Genomic DNA, 12,510 nt, shown 5'->3' with positions numbered 1-12,510 from the left:
GCGACGCACAGTTCGGGAAGCCCTAGTATAACTGCCGTCATAAGAAAAAAGGCCGCTAAGTGATTTTCGCGATTTTCAGGTTTTGAGTCCACAGAACTAAAGTCCAGTGGACTCAAAACCTGAAAATCGCGAAAATCACTTAGCGGCCTTTTTTCTTATGACGGCAGTATTATAGGGGTTTACATTGCAACGAAACAAGGCGATGCGACAAGATTCATTTTTAAAATATCAGAAACTGAACTTTAATTTATTGCATAAGAAGATATCTACATTTTACACATTGAATTGATAAGCTTCTGTCAAAAATTAAGTGTATTTTAAATGCTAGTGCTTTTAACAATTGATGAAAAATAATAATTGACGAATCTGCGGGTAATTGAACAATTTCAGCAATTTTAACATCTGCCACCTCAGTCCACCCGTGACCAACCAAGGGCGCTGAAAGCAGCCCAAACGATGGGTACTGTCGGGAATAAGAAAAGTGCACCGTGACCAAATCCGCTATCCTATGCATGAATCAAATCTTGTGTTCGAGCCACTAAAGAAGTCCCGCATTCGCGGCGCTGCAATAGCACTTAATGTTTATTAGGTATTAATAATAGGTATAGTATAGCATCATTCATTATAAATTTTACCGACCTGATTTATCTTAGGTAATGTTTATAGTAGAATGAATCTTGAGTAAGCTGATGTCTACCAAAATCTGATCGTAAATTAAATTAGCTCTCAGTTTTTTCGCGGGACTTCTTTAGTGGTAATCAGTAAACACACACACATTACATTGATAGGCATGATGAATAAAAAAAAAGTCACCAAAGATTACGCAATTCTTTAACAACTAACTACCTAGTCATGTTGGCCTCTGGCCACCCAAAGCTTAGGATTATTACATAGGCAAGCACTTTAAGGATCCCAGAGGTATCCGGAATTGTTAGAATAAGTTGGTATGTCTTCAGGGCATTCGTTCAGAGCATACAACTCTGCTCAGAAGTGTCATAGTTAAGTCTTAATTGTAATTATTTAATTAACTTTAAGTTTAACTTTAATAAATTTTATTATTTTTTAAAAAAGCATTTTCCGCTCCCCAAAGTTTGACTACCTACTTGCTTTTTTGTTTGTTTTGTTAAAAGTTAAGTTTTTTGTTAATTTTTATTGTTTGTGAATTCGGGTGTCATAATCGCTTGGCTATCTGGCTATAACCCTTAAAGAAATACATAATTAAAAAAAAGTCCTTTACTTTACTTAGACGTATCATTTCCACGAGGCAATTTTTAAAGTAATTTACACAAAATACTTAACTTCCGTGCCATGTTCAGGTTATTTCACAGTCGTTAAATAGATGTTAACGAATGCCCCACTAAGTTCAGGAGTAAATGTTGTTGGTAGTTTTGCAGAATCAATTTCAGTATTATTGGTAGAGCATCTGACCCAATTCCCGTGGAAAAGGCCGAGAGATATTCGCGTTATCTTCTGGAAATATCCAGTTATTGTATAAATTAACTTGTTAAATTATGATGAATTCTTGAACTGGGTATACGACATACGTTATCTATGCCATAGAGTAGAAGATAAATGTACTATCAGAGAAGTTGATTCCTATGCAAATCGGGGACCTAAGTAGTTTGGTCGCGTTACGTCAAACCCAGCCGACAGATCACAATTAACATTGGATTGACATATTCGACCAAATAACGTTGGTCTGTCAATTGCATAGGAATCAACTTCCTCGATGGTAAATACTACGTACATAAAGTCACAAATCACGATACTTACAGCTACGGCCGTAATCAGAGACATTTAATTAATTATTACTTAAATTTTAATGAAGAATTTGATAGATAAAAAAAATATAATATTCTTAAAATTAATGTATTAAATACCTTTTACCTACCTCTGAATGAGGGTAGGTACGAAGGGCGCGACATGGGCCATCGCCGACCACCAACTCCTAGGTGGTCCGAGGGACCTCACGCCCCTTTTTTTAGGATTTACGAGTTTTAAAATACTCTTATAAATAAAAAATTGAGTCCGTCCGTCCGTCGAAAATCCGTCCTCTTGCGTCATCAATCAGGGGGCCTCGCAAAACATAATATCTTGCCCACACCAAATTTTGGTCTTGCCCCGCCACTAACTACCACCAGGGGCTCGCGACCACGAAAAACACTGGCCCAGGTCATAAAGTGGCATTTTATTTGAATTTTTGTCGGTGACGTGTGACGGTGACTGTGAACAAACGGCCCTAGGTCTCGACTCGACCATTTCTGTATAAATTATTCATTAAAGTCTAAACCCTGTTACCTATAAGGAGCAGGATAACAGGATCACTTTTATGGTCTCTCCCGAGTGTAACAGCATTGATTTACATCTAAAAGGTCTAGATTTAACGTAATATTAAAGGATTAGAATGATTATTGATTGTATTAAGAAGACGTAGAATCTATAAGATGTTATGTGTGGAAAATGGAAATACCTACCAAGTCTACCAACACAGTCATGTAGATACTGTGATAAAATATATGAAACGCGCCATTTTATGCAAACGCAGTTCTGATGCCTATGGTACCTGTTTTTAACCGACTATCAAAAACGATGAGGTTAGATAATGTATTATGTTCTGCTGTATATTTTTTTTATGATAAAGATCCCAAATATGGGTATTTGGGATCTTTATCATAAAAAAAAATATTCTAAACTTAACAAAAAATAATTTTAGTTAAATCTTCAAATATGTAACTCTTTCAAAAGTTATAATGGTCCCAACTCCCAAATACTGAAGAAGCCTCCATTTTTGGTCATGCGTTTGCCTTTTGCACCATCTAATTAGTTCTAAATCTTAAAATTTTTCAGGAAGCGATTTCGCAGGCAACAATATAATTTTCCTAATTGTTCTCTAACTGCTCCAAGTGTACATATTATAATGAAAATGTAAAATCATGATACAATAAGTATGACAAATGGGAGTGAGTCGTAAACTCGTAATGACGGGCTTTTGTGAGACCAATCTCCATTGTTAGCCATAGCCCAAGAGCCAGCGACAGCTTTCTCATTTTATAAGAGCTGAAAATTTTCCTGTAAGTATTTAAAACTCCCACACCGGTTTCAGCGACGGTGGCCGGTTATATTGGAACCAGGCCAGTTACGCAGAAGTAATTTTATAGTGCCCAAGTGTGTGCGCAGTACACATGAGCACTCTCTATTCTTTTACTCTCATAACTCAGTGAAAGCGACACGACTGGCGAGAGATCAGGCGCAGGATCGACTTTTTATATGCCGATCCGTTGCGGATGCAGATGCAGATGTCCAAATTTGCGCGGATGCTCCGCATTTGCGGATGCGGATGCGAATATTCGCAACATCCCTGGTCCTAACCAAACTTGGAAATGTTTCCAACGCAGGAATCGAACCCACGATCTTTGAGTCTAGAGCCACACTTCTAAACCACTGGACCACGGAGGCGTTATTTCCATTATTGAGGTAAGAGAGACCAGCAACTATGCAATTTCGATCGCGGTTACCTCAGGAGGTAGGTATCCAGTTCTCAGTTTATCTAACCTTCGATAATATATAGAGCTCAATTTTTTGATGTAATTTCCTAGGTATAACTGTAGGAATATCCCACTGGACAATTAAGACAGTAATGTTTTTACCTCTATAAAGGTCTTAAACAGGCAAACTTTCAACTTTTATAAAAGGACGAGAGTATGGCTCTCGCTGGCTCTTGGGTTAGTCACAAGTGTGCGAAAGAAATGTGGACTTGAAAATGTTTTTTATTACGATAATTGCTGACGAAGGCGTATTTTTAAACAAACATTTTTCTGTATTCAAAAAGAAGGTTTTTTGTTTGAATAGAAAGTTTTGGAGCGAATTTGATGAGGCAAAGGTGTAGAGTTAACGCGTGGATTGGTTACTTTTCGGCTGCAGGGCCTCAAATAAATGTCAATTATTTCATTAATTCGTATCGTGTAAGATCGAGAAGAAGAGAGCGATTAAGTAGTTTTGATAAATATAAATATTTATATATTATAAATATTTTGAGGTATTCATAGTTAGGTATTCATCGATTAAAATAATATGTAGAGTAAGTACTTTTTTATAATAATAATACCGTGTAATATTACCGTTAACGCCTCCGTGGTCTAGTGGTTAGAGCGTCGCTCTCGACTCCGGAGGTCGTGGGTTCGAATCCCGCGTTGGAAACATGTTATTTCCAAGTTTGGTTAGGACAATGCAGGCTGATCACCTGATTGTCTGACAAGTAAGATGATCCATGCGTCGGATGGGCATGTAAAAAGTCGGTCCTGCGCCTGATCTCTCGCCAGTCGTGTCGGTCTTCCGTCCCACTGGGTTATGAGAGTAAAGGAATAGAGAGTGCTCTTGTGTACTGCGCACACACTTAGGCACTATAAAATTACTCCTGCGTAGCTGGTCTCGTTTCAATGAAACCGGCTACCGTCACCGAAGCCGGTGTGGGAGCTATTATTATTATTATTATTATTAGAGTAAGTAAGTACTTACATAGTTTTTTTTCAGTTTATGAAGAGTGATGTCAAGAGTGACTTTACAGACTGTTTTGCTGTAGCCTGTAACCATTAATCACTATCTTACTATAGAAAAAGATGAATGTTAAAATAAAAAATAAACCTCTTAAGTTTTAAAAATCAAATTAGTCGAAATGGCTTTTCCCCTAGAGCTATATCTCTAGAGCGTGCTTAGCTATAATAACATATAACTATTACAATACACATAAAAACATAACCCTCTTAACACAGTTGGCTAAATATGTGATAAGATTTTGGAGAATATTCAATTACACAAAAGCGCCATTAATAAAGGCGACACAACGGTTTCCTTTAAAAACTTGTAAAGGGTGATTTAGTACGGTGCGTACAGAGTTAAATTACCTTTGCGTTTCTATGGAAATGACCCCTATGTTGTTACTCCAAGGTTCTGTTGGAGGCAAAATAAATGTGAACGCTGTGTAGCGCAATGGTGCGGTCGTTCCCGCGCCATGGTGTGCCGGTGTTGTCGCGTAATTATTTTTCGTCAAAAGCGGGGAGATTTTTAAAGAGATTTTGTAAGGATTTTTTATGTTCAAATTCTAGATCTTTAACATAAGGTGGTGTACGTCGTTGTTCGCACACGTTCGTAATATGTATAAGGACAGGAAAATACGGAAATGTATAGTGGATAAAAAATATGAAATTAAAAATGAGTTCACAATTTTTACAATTACTTACTTGGGTTTGTAACTAAGAGTTATCTGTTATTGCTACTTTATTTTCTGATGCAACTTAAGTTAAGAGTTAAAATATCAAACAAAGATGTGCTTCGGTCTGTACCTAACTGTAACAAAAATAAAATCAAATAATTGAGCTTGTGGAAATATAACGGGTAGCACTTAGAAAACTTTGATAGCGCGATGCAGGAATGTGGCGCTAATTGTGGGTACCGCCTAAGCTCAATTAGTAAGATGAATGCCTCCGTGGTCCAGTGTTTTAGGGCGTGGCTCTTGACTCGGAGGTCGTGGGTTCGATTCCCGCGTTGGAAACATGTTATTTCCAAGTTTGGTAAGGACAATGCAGGATGATCTCCTGATTGTCTGACAAGTAAGATGATCCTGAAGAGTCTTGCGCCTGATCTCTCGCCAGATGTGTCGGTCGTCCATACTCCGTCCCACTGGGTTATGAGAGTAAAAGGAATAGAGAGTGCTCTTGTGTAATGCGCACACACTTGGGCACTATAAAATTACTCCTGCGTAACTGGCCTAGTTTCAATAAAGACGGATACCGTCACCGATACCGGTGTGGGAGTTATTATTATTATCAGTAAGATTCTTAGGCTAGGTTACTTAGCTAGGCTGGTTGACTATAATAGTAGTTTATAATAATTGTATAACAATTAACTTTATGCATTTCGTTATTTACTATAATTTTATTATGTTTTGATAATTTTCTAATTACAATCATATGAAAAATAGATTCTTTTGTTTTCGGTGAACAATAATATAATAAATGGAATAGGTTTGTGCATCCACTGTTATTACATTATAATATTTGCATGTCTTTGTTTGTTCATAATAAGTACAATGGTAAGAAAACCGTTTATTCTTATTGTAAGCATGAGGCAAGAATGTAATCTTCTTTCAAAAAATTACCATCTTTTAATTTACTTATTGTAAGCATGAGGCAAGAATGTAATCTTCTTTCAAAAAATTACCATCTTTTAATTTACTAATTACTTACTACGAACAACAGTAAAACAAAGAATTCAACTGATGTGGGGTCGATTTTATAACTTTATAGTTATAACTTATTTAATTTCAGTCTTGGCACTTTGAGTGTTGGGGGTTGGCAACTTCGGGCGGGCACACGGTAGTAGCGGGCTGGCCGCCGCGGGGGGAACATGTCTCGTGCCGCGCGCACCGCCGCGCGCTGTGTTTACAACCCGTATAATCGCAGCCGAATCGCACACTTGCACAGACAGTAATATGAACGCGCGCGGCGAACGAACACTCTCATTCATGAAAGTCAGTTGACGAGTGAAAATGCGATGGACCGAGTGATAATGCTAATCGAAGTGATACTGTTGTGTTTTGTGGCGGCAGCGTCGCCGGACGCGTGCGTGCGTGGGCCGAGCGGTGTGGAGTGCGAGGTGCCGGCTCTCTCCGAGCGGGACGTGGGTTCGATGCACTCGGACGGCGCGGACCGCCTGCTCGTCCGCTGCCAGCAGCCGCGGGAGAGCACGCTGAAAGACCACCACTTCGGCCGGATGCAGGGCCTCACCGAGATCGTTATCGACAGCTGCAAGATCCTCCGGCTGCCCGGCAACGTCTTTGAGGGGCTGCGAGGCCTAAAATCCCTGACGTTGCACTCCATGAACAACGATTGGGGTCCGAATAAGGAACTCGAGCTGTCCCTCGGCGCCTTCAACGGCCTCCGCGAGCTGCACACGCTCGATCTCGGCTACAATAACATAAGGAAGATACCTTCGGACCTGTTCTGCGCGCTCGAGAACATCATCTCCCTCAATCTCACCCGCAACAAGCTGAAGTTTGTGGACGAGCTGGGCTTCGGGCACAAGTGCGGGTCCACCCTGCAGACCATCGACCTCAGCCACAACGACATCATGTCGCTGCCCGCCGACTCCGAGATATTCCACCTGCGGAGGCTCACGCAGCTCTTCCTGCAGAACAATAAAATAAGTGAGCTGCCCACCGAAGTGTTCAGTGATTTGTTGTTGTTGAAAGTTGTGAACTTGTCGGAGAACGCGATCAACTACTTGCCGGAGACTCTGTTTCGGAACACTAAAGAGATCCGTGAGATATACTTAAGTAATAACATGCTGGAGTTGCTGCCCAAGCGATTGTTCAGTAAGCTGGATCAGCTGGTAGTTTTAGATCTTTCGGCTAACAGATTATTGGGCGATCACATAGAAGATGAAACGTTCGGCGGCCTAATAAGGTTGATCGTGCTCGATCTATCGCAAAATCAAATTACCCGAATTTCCCGGAACATTTTTAAAGATTTATTCTTTTTGCAAATACTCAATTTGAGCAACAACTCCATCGGTTTCATCGAGGACAATGCGTTTTCACCTTTGTTCAATTTGCATACGTTAAATTTGGGCCAAAATAAACTTCGGACTGTCGAAGACTTTGTATTCAACGGTTTGTTTATACTGAATAAATTAAGTTTGAATGGTAATTTACTGTCGTATGTAGGTGAGAATGCTTTTAAAAATTGCTCTGATCTCAAAGAATTGGACTTGAGTTCGAATAAGTTGACGAAAGTGCCCGAGGCGATTTTGCAATTACCGTTTCTTAAATCTTTAGACTTAGGGGAAAACTTGCTTCTCGAAATCTCAAACAATTCCTTCCAAAATTTATCTCAGCTGACGGGTTTGCGTTTAATAGACAATCAGATAGGGAACCTCACGGCGGGTATGTTTTGGGGCCTGCCTAGTTTGCAAGTTCTCAATTTAGCCAAAAATAAAATACAAGCTATCGAAACTGAAACCTTTCAAAAGAACACGCAATTGGAGGCCGTTCGATTGGATTCCAACTTCATATCAGATATTAATGGGGTTTTCGTGTCGCTAACGAAACTGCTATGGCTGAACCTATCCGAAAATCATTTGGTATGGTTCGACTACGCCTTCGTTCCTCCTAATCTAAAGTGGCTCGATATACATGCAAATTTTATCGAGATACTCGGTAATTACTATAAAATACAAAAAGATCTCCGGATTAAAACACTCGACGCGAGCCATAACCGTATCGTTTCTTTATCGGCCATCTCCATCCCCAACAGCGTAGAGTTACTCTTTATAAACAACAATTTTATCACCGCCATCGAAATCGATACGTTTCTAGAGAAAAATAATTTAAAGCGAGTCGACATGTACGCCAACGAGATCGAAACGATGGACATAAATAGTTTGCGCATATCGAGCACCGACGCCGAGGCGCTGCCTGAATTTTACATAAGTGGCAACCCATTTCGATGCGACTGTACAATGAAATGGCTCCTGCTTATAAATTCCATAACGCCGCATCAATATCCACGCGTCATGGATCTAGAGAACGTAATCTGCAAGGAGTCGTACGTTCGAGGCGTAAAATATCTCCCGGTTAGTTCGTTACGCACCAAAGATTTTCTCTGTAAATACGAAAGCCACTGCCTCGACGACTGCCATTGTTGTGATTTCAGCTTCTGTAATTGCAAAATTGTTTGTCCCAATAACTGCTCGTGTTATCACGACTCGACCAAAACAACCAACGTCGTCGATTGCTCGGTGAAACAACAGAGCGCGATGCCTCGAGACTTCCCGACGGGCGCTACTCATATTTATTTAGATGGCAATTTTTATAGTACGCTCAACGAAACCGTTTTCGATTCGATGCACCGAGCTCTCGTATTGTACCTCAACTCTAGTAGTATTACGAGCATACAAAACGAAACGTTTCGTAATCTCGTCGACTTGCAGATATTGCATTTGGACGACAATAAACTAAAACGATTACGCGGCCTAGAATTCGAGAAGCTGAGTAAATTAAAGGAGCTGTATTTACAGAATAACCTCATAGAGTCCATTTCGAACGCGAGTTTTTCACATTTAAATTCTCTGGAAGTTCTGCGCCTGGACGGAAACAGACTCGTAAACTACGGGCTGTGGCATTTAGATAATAACAAGAAATTGCAAACTCTTTTCTTGGGCAACAATAACTGGTCCTGCAATTGTAAATATCTGCAAGGCTTTCTCACGTACATATCACAGAACGTAGACAAAGTTTTCGACTTACACAGCACATGGTGCGTCAACGAGAGCACTAAATCTAAAAAACCACTGAACTTAAATGTGACTATTTGCAGCGAAATATCAGATTCGACTGCCATAAGCGCGTTTTTCGTATCTAATAATATCCCATTACTGGCGTCGATCCTGACCGGGTTTATGCTCATTTTACTGATATTAGCGCTAGTATTTACATTTAGATACGCGTGTAGGATGTGGCTGTACTCGAATTGCGGCATCAAGCTCGCCCCGCTAACGAGCGCTCTCAGCGACACCGATAAACTTTACGACGCCTATATTTGTTACAGCCCCAAAGACGAGGACTTTGTCGTAGAGTCGTTAGCGAGGGAGCTCGAGAACGGTTATCCGTCGTACCATCTCTGCCTCCATTATAGAGACGTGCCGCAATTCGAGGCCACCTACGCGCAGTTCCCCGACCTAGTCGTCGAGGCGACGGAGGCCTCGCGACGCATCATTTTAGTCCTGACTAAGAACTTCATTCTGACCGAGTGGTCGCAGGTAGAGTTCCGCCAGGCTCTGCAGCGGGCGCTCCGCAAGAATCCGCACAAACTGATCGTAGTCAGCTCCGGGTTCGTAACTCGGGACCCGGAACTGAAGTCCTACTTGAAATCCGGATTAGAGATCACGTGGAAGGAGAAGCGGTTCTGGGAGAGATTACGATACGCGATCCCGTCGACAAAGAAGCGCGGGCATAAACTAAAGAGGCTGAACTATGGGCGCAGCTCGAACACGTACACGATGGATGCGTCCGTCTTGAACAGCACCTGTCAGACGTTGTGCGGCAAGTCTGCCAACTCTGCCGAGCGCTCGCCCTGCGACCGCCCGCTCTCGGAGCACATATATTCCACCATCGACTCAGACTACTCCTCCAATGACCTCCAGGGCAGGCACCCCCACGTGGTGCAGCACACGGTCCAAACGTACCTGGTATAGATCTCAATGTAGCCGCTTTCTTATTGTAAATAGACCTCGGGGATTAACCGACACGTTTTCTTTATTTCTTCTTAAAAAAACGGCGATCAAAAATGTTTGGAATTGACATAATATAATATGAACTCGACATTCGATTCATGTCATGTCAATTCCATACATTTTGATCGGCGACTCTATAAAGAAGAGATAAAGAAAACGCGTTAGCTGAGCCCCTCGTACCGTTTATAGAACTTTTGTACAATAATGATACCAAATTTTCGCATTTCGTACGATATGCTTGTAAGTAAATATTTATTGCATTTGTATAGTAATTTAAAATTTATAAGTATTAATTGGAAAGACTGTAAATTATTATTTTGTAGTTTTTAATAAATTATGGCTGATGTTTGTATAGATATATAATAAAAGGTTTACAAAGAGGTCGCATTGTTTTGTTTCACACCGAACCTTGTTTTGTTCGATTTCGTCAACTGTTTTGGTTACGAATTATATTCAATTTATGTAACTTTCTCATAGAGCATTAATGTTTGAGCATAACAAATTATCACGTTCAGAACAATCTTCGTTTATTTTTCCAATTTCTCAGGCCATTACAGTACGAAATGAGCACGAGTAACAAAAACAAACGACGGACGTAAAGCCGCAGAAATATTTCGTCCGCAGCTTTCTGGATCTTGTTAAAATTGACTTAACATAACAAATGAGGATTTTAAAGCAAAGGAAATATTTTACATTTAAAATTTCTTCATCCATTTTTAATAATACTACTAGATGACACGGCGATATTTGTATCACTTCCCTCCTGATCTAACCTACCCCGAACTTCCACGTATATTTCAAACCTAAAATTAGTCAAATTGGTTCAGGCGTTCTCGAATTTTAGCGGGACTAACAAAATTTTAAATTCATTTTTATTTTTTACTAGCTGTCCCAGTGAACTTCGTGTCACTTTAAAACCTTCCCTGGACTTCTACGAACAAATTAAGACTAAAATCAGCCCAATCCGTTCAGCCGTTTTAGAGTTTTAGCGCGACTAACACATTTGAAAATCCATTTTTATATATAAGAAGATATAGATAGATTGCATAATGATGCTGTGTATTATTCTTGCTACATAAAACAGAAAACTAAAACCGTCATTTCTCTCTGTGGCTGTATTTTTTTTGATGAAACGTAGAGTTTCACAAACTTGCCAAGTTGTCAGGTCCAAATGAAAACTTGCAGCAGAAATCGTGAGATGAATGAAACACAACTTTGAAGTTGACTTTGAAAAACCAAAGCAAAAACGTCGTCAAAATTCTAGCTAAGATGGATCGTGAATTTTGTTGGCTTTAATTTTCAAAGATAAAGTCTACTCTTTGTTCTCTTTGACTAGTGATTAATTAATTTTGTCAATCTATAATACTTGTACAGTTAATAAACGAAATGTCTAAGTGAAGTGTAGAGTTGGTATTTTACAGGCAGGTAAAGCATCCAAGCTATTGATAAATGCGAAAGTCTATCTGTCTGTGTCTTTGTATGTTACTTCTTTCGCTTTAACTGTTAAACAGATCTAGATGAAATCCAACATGAAGATACTTTGCGTGCTAGCAAAAAACATATGATACTTTTTTTGAACAAACTAACTTTTTCCTGCAACTTCATTGTACGAAAATTGGTTTATCTCGCGGAAACTATAATTTCTTTCCGCGATAAAAACTATCATAATATTATTATGTTCTTTCAAGGGACTCAGAGGACTCTCATCCAAATATTCGCAGTAGTTGAGGTAATAGACAGACAGACGGACACTCTCGATTAATTAGTACAGACTACAGTCTAACAATGTAACAGTTATAAAACTAGGTACTAAGATTCTGTGCATTCAATCTGTCTTCTGTCTATTTCTGTCCCAACAATGGCTACCTCAATTATCAGAGATGTTACGCTTCATGTGCGTTTAATTTCACAATTGGCTAAGTCTAGAACTAGAACAATACTTGTTAGCGTCAAAGGACTGCACTAGTAATTACTACTAGTTTACTAAAGTCCAGTCGTTGTATAGATTTTGAACGTAGTGCTTACTTTTAAAACGAGAGTCTAAGTAGATTATTAAAAAAACTTTATTGACTTCTTCCTCGGAAAGGAATTTAGAACAGTTCAGATGTAGTTACAAAATATTATAGCAGAAGACTGGTTACCTGTGTTTAGAAACATTTTTTATTTTATGCAAAATATTAAACAGCTACCTATTAAAAAAAAAAGCGATAAGTCTTATTAGTT

General features: G+C 39.6%; 1 protein-coding gene across 1 annotated transcript; it reads left to right on the top strand.

Annotated features, from left to right (window-relative positions):
- The first annotated feature begins 6,390 nt into the window (after positions 1 to 6,390).
- LOC121733958 (toll-like receptor 7) lies at positions 6,391 to 10,668 on the top strand. The gene has a single exon (XM_042124361.1). It carries the CDS (start codon positions 6,550 to 6,552, stop codon positions 10,246 to 10,248), a length of 3,699 nt encoding a protein of 1,232 aa, XP_041980295.1. The 5' UTR covers positions 6,391 to 6,549; the 3' UTR covers positions 10,249 to 10,668.
- The last annotated feature ends 1,842 nt before the right edge of the window (positions 10,669 to 12,510 follow it).

The sequence above is a fragment of the Aricia agestis genome, chromosome 14 (assembly GCF_905147365.1).
Source record: "Aricia agestis chromosome 14, ilAriAges1.1, whole genome shotgun sequence".
NCBI lineage: Eukaryota > Metazoa > Arthropoda > Insecta > Lepidoptera > Lycaenidae > Aricia > Aricia agestis.
The sequence above is the reverse complement of the archived record's forward strand: the minus strand, read 5'-3'. Positions and strand labels throughout refer to the sequence as shown.

What these genes read in the sequence shown, in the direction of transcription:
- LOC121733958 (XM_042124361.1), top strand. Translation starts at nt 6,550, where the DNA reads ATGGACCGAGTGATAATGCTAATCGAAGTGATACTGTTGTGTTTTGTG.